The 9313-nt window shown below is 45.6% G+C and overlaps 1 protein-coding gene across 1 annotated transcript; it reads left to right on the forward strand.

The window, feature by feature from the left end:
- Positions 1 to 240: 240 nt before the first annotated feature.
- Positions 241 to 1185, forward strand: LOC146796975 (olfactory receptor 5AR1-like). The gene has a single exon (XM_085631478.1). The coding sequence runs from the start codon at positions 241 to 243 to the stop codon at positions 1183 to 1185; it is 945 nt and encodes a 314-aa protein (XP_085487604.1).
- The last annotated feature ends 8128 nt before the right edge of the window (positions 1186 to 9313 follow it).

Below are 9313 nucleotides of genomic sequence, written 5' to 3' on the forward strand. Positions count from 1 at the left end.
TGCAGGTTTGAACTGAACAGTAGTCAGTTGGGAGTTGTTCGTGGTCTTGAAGGACTGTTAGTGTGTAGTGCTTACTTGAATAAATCTTCAAGACATTCAAGTGGAAACTACTTTACTTATGAACATAACAAGTATTTCTTTTGTTTCATATATGTACAGCTTTTCAATGTTGAATGTTATTTACTCATTTCAATGAAATGCAATTTCAATTTACACCTGCAGATCTTTGGAGGTAAAGGAATGGATATTGTGAACCAAACCATTGTGATGTACTTTATTCTCCAGGGCCTATCAGAAAATCCAAAGCACCAGACTGCACTTTTTGTCCTCTTCCTTACAATGTACATTGTTGGGATAGTAAGCAATAGTGCCATCATGGCTGCCATTGTTACTGACTCAAAGCTTCATAGCCCCATGTATTACTTCATCTGTGGCCTATCACTAGTGGACATCTGTGTACTTACAACCATAGTGCCCCAGCTTCTGGTCAGCACCATCTCACAGAGGAAGGCCATCTCCTACTCACGGTGCATTGCACAGTTGTATGTCTTTGTTGGTATGGAGACCACTGACAGTCTGCTACTTGGGGCAATGGCCTATGACCGATATGTAGCCATCTGTAGGCCTTTGCATTATTTTACAGTAATGGACAAGAAGGTTTGCACCCTGTTGTTGGCTGGTTCCTGGGTAGGCGGTCTCCTGGTTTCTTTTCTGTACAGTACGATGGTCGTCAGACTGTCATTTTGTGCATCCAACCTGATCCAAAGCTTCTTCTGTGATGTGCCGCCACTTTTGAAGCTCTCCTGCTCAGACATCACTGTCAATGAGCTCCTGATTTTCACTGTGGGTACATTTTTAGCCCTGATTTCCATTGTCCCTATAGTGATCTCATACATCCGTATCATCTCAACCGTATTGAGTATCCGCTCAAGCGAGGGGAGGAGAAAAGCCTTCAGCACCTGCTCTTCACACCTCATTGTTGTAAGCTTGTACTACGGGACCATTATATCCACCGAATTTCGTCCTACCTCCAGCTACACACTTGAGAGGGATAAGGCAGTAACTGTGATGTACACCATTGTCACTCCCATGCTGAACCCTTTCATATACAGCCTGAGAAATGAACAGATAAAAAAAAGCTTTGAAAAAATGATGGGTAAATGTATATTCTTCTGCAAGTTCTAAATGTTTTGATTTTTTTTCTGAATTTATAAACTCTAAAAAGAAATTGTTATGCAAGACTCACTAGCTCCATTTGACCTTCTTTATGCTCATATGTTTTATCTTTTTCTGTCTATGTCACTGTTGTGTGTGAATATGACAAATTCTTTGCTCACCATTAATTTGTGGTTGTTATTGGTTCACCTCTCACTGAAATTAGACAAGTCTCTCACCCAACAAGTATTTATTTTGGTAAATTTCAGTTTTTATATGGCCTTTACTAGTGCCTGCACATGTTTTTGTTTTCGCCGGAAGACGTTCACTTACCATTTCATTGAATGGAGATGTGGCAGTGATATTTTTCATGCTAACAGTCAATAGTTCCTTAATACAAAAAGCTATCTAACTTTGTAAGTGTTTGCTAGTTTGTAGTTTAACATTTTTAATTTCTTGGTAAACACAGACATTTGGAAAGCATAGACTCCACACAGATGATCACATCAGACTATTTTAGGCACCTTCTTACGTACTTGACTTAGCTCCTAATGGCCTGCTTTGGAGCTTTATTTTTTAAGTCAAAATAGTTCATTCTGACTGTAATTCTCTGGAAATGTACTGTAGCTGTATGCCAACCACCGCCTACAGGAGTGTGGTACATGTTAAAAATAGTTCAAATAGGCCTCAGTTTAAAAGGTTTTATTTGGATTAAAAATTTAAGATTCGACCTGTCAATGATCACTTTTATGATCGATTTTCTGAGATCTATGCTCCAGGGAAAGAAATAGCAGTGGATGAGTCTTTGGTCTTGTTCAAGGGCCGCTTGGTTTTTAGGCAAGACATTCCCAGAGGGCACGCTATGAATTAAGCTGTATATGCTGTGTGTCAGTAGGACTGGATATGTCTCTAATTTCAGGGAGTACACCGGTAAGGAATCCAGGATTAACCCCCCTGGTTGTCCGTCCACTTTTGGAGTGACTGAGAAAATTGTGTGGGATCTGGGTTGAGAAATTTTTAACAAAGGCCACCATTTATACGTAGATAACTTCTACACTGGTGTGCGGTTGTTCAGGGAATTGGCCAAAGAGGACACTGTTGCTTGTGGCACAATCTGCTCTAACCGTAAAGGTTTCCCAAAAGAACTTGTTTGTCAAAAGCTTGTGCGGGGACAGTGCGTTGCGTTGCGAGGAACTTCTAGCTGTGAAGCTTTCAGACTGGAGAGATGTCTACATGCTGTCATCCATGTTGACAGCATTTCACCTATGACTGTTTGGGGTCAGGTTGCTGAAGTGCGCAAACCTGTGTGCATTTTGGACTATAATAGGCACATGAGTGGTGTTGATAGAGTAGATCAGAGGTTGGAACCTTACACTGCTCTTCGTAAGGGTTACATTTGGTATAAGAAGTTGGCTATCCATATTTTCCACTTGGCAACCTTTAATGCTTTTGTTGTGTTCAAGGATTCCTCTCCTGAGTCAAAGATGACTTTTGCTAAGTTTCAGGGGTCTGTAATAGGCAGCCTTGTTGTAGTGGAACAGGCAAATGTTCCTAGAGTTGGAGTGGTGGAGGATGTGGCTAGATTGAAAGATCAGCACTTTCCTGATCATATTCCTCCCACACAGTCCAAAGACTTTCCCAGCAGGGGATGTAGAGTCTGTTGGCGAAGAGGTACGCGGAAGGAGACTCGTATATACTGCCCTGAGTGTCCTTCTAACCCTGGGCTGTATGTGCCTGCTTGTTTGAGAGTGTACCACACGCAAAATAATTTTTGGGAACATCCATGAGTGGTAAAGTGAAGTGCATGGTCTCTGTTGTTTAATGAATGAATGAATGAATAATAACTTTATTCGATGTAAAAAAACATCATAAAAGTATAAAACAGGTTGAATAAAAGAGAAACACTTCAATAATTACATTGTTTTTTTTGCAGTATAGTGAACTTCCCCAGTGTAGCCAAGCTATATATTTGGTGGGAGATGTAACAAACAAAGCAAAGTGATACATAAGTCCAAATTGCAAAACATTTAAGACCCGACCATATCGAGTAAAATCAAAATAAAAGTTTGCTTACAGCAGGCTTATTTATCTATCATTTAACATGCTTTTGCCTTATCCTCCATGCGTGTCCTAGAAACTTTGCTGTGCCACAGGTTACACTTGGGATTAGTGTCTCATATGTTAAAATGCGTAAAGCCACCCTGTGGGATGAGCAACCCAAATTAATGCAAACTGGTTTTAGCCACCTTGACCTCACTTGGCTGTAGGCCCTACAAGCAAAGATGAAATGTGCTATGGATTCCGGGGGGAAGCACAGCCCGTCTGGCCATTCCAGCCTCTCTGGAAATCTCGGAGAGGAAGTGTGCCATACCTAAATTTAAGGTAGAGGACCCTATCCCCCGGGGACTCGATGAGGTCAAGGAAGGGTTCCAGTCTTGGGACATGCTTGACATCCAGAAATCTCTCAGACAAAATACCATTCTGGTTCTTGTTAGCCGTGGCAGTAATCCAGTCCCAGTAGAGCTTTTTTACTAGAGGTTTGGGCGGGGGCATCTGACTCTCCCAAGCCTGGTCCAAACCAATTGCACCGACTAGTTTTTTCAGGTTGGACATCCAGCCGACCTTATGACCTGCGCCCAGACTTATCAATTCAGTTAGGCCAGAGGCATAATGGCTTAGGTCGGGAGACCTCCTTAGCCGAGTCCAATACAGCAGGGGGCGCAGCCCCGCCACTTCATTTATTGGGTGTCTCCCAAGATCGTAGCGGAGCGGGACTAGGGGGGTAGATGAAGGGAGCGAGACTAAATCTCTAAAAAATGTATTCTCAGATCTTACTAGCTCGGAGAGATTTTCAAACCCCCACAGTTCCGCACCATAGAGGCACCCAGGCAGGGCCTTGCCCTCATATACTTTGATAGCTGGAGATACAGGCCGGCTATAGGAAAGTCTCTGATGCCTGGCTATAGCCCCTAAAATCCGTTTATGGTTCAGGAGCATTTTAGTCAAGTGGAGGGACCATTTCATTTTGTTGTTTACCCTTACCCCTAGATAGTCAAAGGCCTCTACTAGCTCCAAAGGGCAGTCATTCAGCTTAAATTTGTTCCTAAAGCTTTTAGATGGTGCCAGAGCCATTAACTTGGTTTTGGTTATGTTGATAACCAAGCCTCTGGCTACACAGAACGAATTGAAACGATCAAGGAGTTTCTGCAGGCCCATGGGACTTTTGGAGATCAGGAGGGTATCGTCAGCAAATAGTAGGGTCGGTGTTTTTTCCCCGCACAGGGTTGGGGCATCGGTCAAGTCCTCTCTCAAATGGTCCGCCACCCCATATAGAGAGAGAACAGGGTCGGCGCCAAAACACAACCCTGGCGAACCCCTCTCTGGACAACTATTTTCTCAGTTAGCTGACCCTGGCCCCCCCACCTCACTCTGGCAAAGTTGTCTTCGTGCAGACGCTTGACGAGATTCAGGATCAGGGGAGGGGTTCCTAGGTCTAGCAAAATTTGCCATAGCTTGGATCGGGGGACCAGATCGAAAGCTGTTTTTAAGTCTATAAATGCTAGATAAAGACTACCCTTCTCGATGGTTACAGTTTTCCAATGGATCAGGCAGAGTCTAAATACCTGATCCATCGTTCCAACACCACATCTAAATCCTGCCTGAAAGTGGGACAAGACACCCTCCTCGTCAATCCATCCCTTCATCCGTGTTAGGAGGACCCTGCCAACCACTTTTTGGGCGACATCAATTAGACTGATCGGTCTGTAATTAGCAGGATCCTCTCTATCCCCCTTCTTGTAGATGGTCACCACCTCCGCCCCTTTCCAGGATTCTGGTACAAGGTGGTCATTCGCTATGAGATTTAAAGATCTGCAGATAAATTGGGCCCAGAGATTTTTTTCCTGGATCATGAGATCACCAGGGAGGCCATCGGGTCCAGCTGCTTTGCCGGGCACAATCGAGGCAATAGCTGTAAGAACCTCATTGAGCCCAAACTGCTCTCTCTCAAATGGGAGTACAGATGGCTCTGGGTCATTCCCTTGCTCCGTCGGAGCAAGCCCTTCGTCACCCATAAATAGTTTCTGGAAGTGGTCAAACCATTCTCGCCCCACAATATGGTTCGGTATTGGGTCATCCCCCCTCCTTGTACCAACATTGATGAGATCCCAAAATAGGGTAGCATCCTTAAGCTGGGCGGCAGATTTAAGTTCTTGCCAGTGTGTTTCTTCCCAAGCTCGTTTTGCTGTGGCGATAGACCTGTAGTATGATTTTCTTGCAGAGAGGATATTGATCTGGACCTTAGATTTTAAAGCTCTTGAAAGTTCCTGCCTCCTTTTCCTGCACTCAACGGAGTACCACAGGTTTTCGCCCTTTGGAGAAGGACGCTTGCAATCCCAATTCGCTTTGGCCTGGAAAAACTCGCTCACCTTGGCCACAGTTGAGAGATATATTTCCTTGAGCTTTGAGGAGTATACAGGTGAGGGGGGAGTGTCGGGAACGCCATTGAGCATTAGAATGCTATCATTAGGGCATCAGGAATTCTCGTTCGGCTACCTTGGGCCATTTAAGGTGCCGATTGCAGTTAGAGGGGACAATTTCCCTCAACCAGGGACTCCTGGTGCTAACATGCTCGGTTGGTATAAGGTCGGGATTACGCAAAAATTGCATGGACAAGGGGTTATGGTCACTTTCGAATCTTGGGATAACTTCCATATCGATGAGGTCGGCCCATGACCCGACGTCCAGCAGTATGTAATCGATGCGCGAGGGCACCCTGGTTCTAGTAAAAGTTGAGGTTCCCATTGGGTCAGATTTTGTTCTGCCATTAGTCGCCCTCAGATTATGCTCTAGGGTCAGAGCATTAATTTGTATGGCTCTTGGAGACCATTTCTTTATTGGAGGGAGACTGAGGGAGGGAATTTCCCACTTAGCATCTAAGTCCCCAGTTCCCTGGACATCCTCATCGCAGAGGGGCTCGAAAGTACAATTAAGATCTCCTGCAACGATGATGCCTGCTGTGGAAGTAATGGCTGTAAGTTCAAGTTCCAAAGACGATATAATAGGGCTTGCTTGGCCTCCCGGGGTCCCTCTAGCGTATGTATTAAAAATTTCTAAGCCATCTTTTAGATCTGGCCCGGCAATAGAGATGCGAAGGATGTCCTGGGAAGAGGTTGCATGGTTTTTGACTGACCAATTTGAGTGGATGTTGACCCAAACGAGGAGCCCCCCCGAAGGCCTGCCTCTAGGAGAGCTGATCGCTGGAATGTGGAAGGTGGAATAGCCTGGCCTATAGAGGGGGACTAGACTCCATGTCTCCTGGAATAAAATAATATCAAATTTATCAACAAAGTCATTCCAAAGGGGGTCAACGAGATTTTTTTCCAAACCCGCAATATTCCATGATAGAAAATTAAGTGATCTTGAATTATTAAGGGGGATGTCGCTGTTTACGTCCAACGCCCCATTTGGGTGAGTGGCTCCTCTTATTGGTTGTGACTGGACAGAGCTATCAGTACAAACCCCACCCTGGTCCAAAAACAAGGAATAACCAGATGCGCTGTGGTCCACTTGGTGATACCGTTCCAGGGCAGAAGGAGGATTGTCTGGACAATTGTTCGTCAGTCAATCGACCTGTCTAAGACCTGAATCATCAACCTCAAGCAGATGTGTCCAAGAGAGAGAGGAGCGGATCTGTTTCGAGGAATATTTCCGGGCGGGGATGTCCTGAATTCCAGCAGTAATACATTTTCTGCTAGAAAGGGGTCCCTGAGTTCGATCTCCAGACAGTCCGCCTGCGCATCTGCCCTGGAGATCCTGCTTACTCTTATCATGTCATCTCTTATAATAGATCTACACCCCCTTACATAACGCAACCAATGTATGGCTTTATTGAGTATTGAGTCCCTACTTTCATATCCCCCCGAGCTAGCTAGTTTCGGGACGTTGGTCATATACACCTTGGCCCTATTAGGTATATAATGTGGACGAGGGTCATAGGTGACTCTGGAGGGGGGTGGTTTAATGGAAGCTCGAGGGAGGGAAGATGTAATATGATTATATTCCATAGACTTAGATCTAGATTCAGGAGCCGCATTCCGGGCTTCGCCTCTCATGATATCTGCATATGATTTAACCTTGTCATTGGTAACCATCTTCTTGCCAACCCCCTTGTTCCTATGACCTTGGGATGATGATAAAGAAATGTTTAGGGGGGTGTGTTTTATTGACCCCTGAGTATCCCTCCCGATGGGGGCAGTGACCTCCCGTGCTAGAAGTGTGGCAGGAGTCGCGGTTGGAATAGGTTGTCCCTGGACTAAGCTGTCCAGCCTCTCGGTCAGCAGTGCCACCATATCCTCCAGCTTCCTAATCCTAGCCAGCAGGTCCAGCTCAGTGTGCACAGACTCTGAGCCAGTGACTGACCTGCCGCTTAAGATTGTGTCCATATTATTCTCTGGGGCCAATGTGGTGGTAATGCTGGTGTCTGGGTCAAGGAGAGAGAATCTATTTGAGCATAAGATAGGAAGAGGAGTTATCTGGACTTGTTGCTACACCAACCCCCGTTCTAATAACGGAGGTGGAGAGCTGGGCAAAACAGCACCCGCAAGGTAGTCAGAGGGGAACAACCTTTACAACGCAACTTTAACAACGCACTGCCATTACAACGAAACTGTTACAACGCAAATGCATTGACAACGCATGCCATTACAACGCAAGTCTTTACATCGACTTGCACTAGATGGCGTGCTAACATTAAAAATAGTGTAGTTTACTATCCAAACACCTTCCCTACGGTTACGTGGACTGGCGTTAGAATAGTAAATTACACTTTTTTAATGTTAGCACGCCATCTAGTGCAAGTCGATGTAAAGACTTGCGTTGTAAAGACTTGCGTTGTCACTGCATTTGCGTTGTAAAAATTTCGTTGCAACAGCATGCGTTGTAAAAGCATGCGTTGTAACATCATACATCCTAGTCAGATGTTATTGATAAAGGAGCTTGCAAGGGCTTGTTGCTACTATGCTGGTTGGTAATCATTGTGGGGATAATTTTCTTACGAAGTGTATTAGAGGTTTTACCACCCCTCGGTTCCACGTTTTCTGTGACTTTTTGAGTGTTGCTACCAAGTGTTTGCTCACAATCATTAACAATTCCCTCGATTCTGCCCAAAACACAATTAAGAGTGGCATGCGGGCTCTTTTTTGCTTTTTTCCCTTTTTTGGTGCCGACGGCACCACCTCCCTCCATGTCTTTCCTCTTCCCCATTATGATCCCCCACAGAACCTATAAGGCTGGGTTACAATAAAAGATAATGACGCAAAATAGTAAGGTACAAAATAGATACCTTATAAATCTAAAAATTGCTAAAATCTAAAAGCATAAAACCATAATAGACACAAAATATAATAACACTCAGGGACAGTGTGTGAATATTGCAACGTGGACTGGGACCCACATGCGAGCTAAATTTAGTTGGGCGGCTACCACAGACAAAGTCTATTAGTCACAACCACAGTCCAAGTACAGAACATTTAGCAAACAACAACACAAATCGACCAAAGTACCTGTTTGGGGGCCGGTGGGCAAATACCAATGTTAGAGGGGGGGGCCCAGCCCAGCCTCTGCCAGCCGCTGACGCCCACAGACGGCCCGCCCTTTGCCCGGCCTTAGGCCGGCGCTGTCCGCACGCGGTCCCGCGACGCGGGGGATGAGGTGGTTTAAGAAAGCGCCTCCAGGTGCGGGTGGTGGGCGGGAGCTTCCGGCCTCTGCTGCAAGTGTGCCTGGGAGTTGTAGTCTCCCTCCAGACCGCGGCCGCGAGGATGACAAACGCGGCGGCGGGAGGGAGAAACGAGCAAAACCATGGCTGGCAGGGTGAGAGATACTGCTGGGAGACTGAGGGTCCACACACAGGGCTCCACGTTGCAACACGGTTAATAGTGGATTGTCCCCCCAGGTGTGTGTGTAACGTGTAACTTGTAGGTCACGGGTTCGGTCGGGCAGATGAATAGCTGACTCACCTTTTAAGTGGCACTACGAACGAACGAAAAATATGTTAAACCAAGCGCTGTGAAATGCACAGAATCTGTCTCACCGTCCCTCTACATGTTGTGGAAAAATAAGTAGCGCTTAGATGGTTTCCAGTCTTTTTGGGTGACCTTAT

Source organism: Triturus cristatus, chromosome 10 (assembly GCF_964204655.1).
Source record: "Triturus cristatus chromosome 10, aTriCri1.1, whole genome shotgun sequence".
NCBI lineage: Eukaryota > Metazoa > Chordata > Amphibia > Caudata > Salamandridae > Triturus > Triturus cristatus.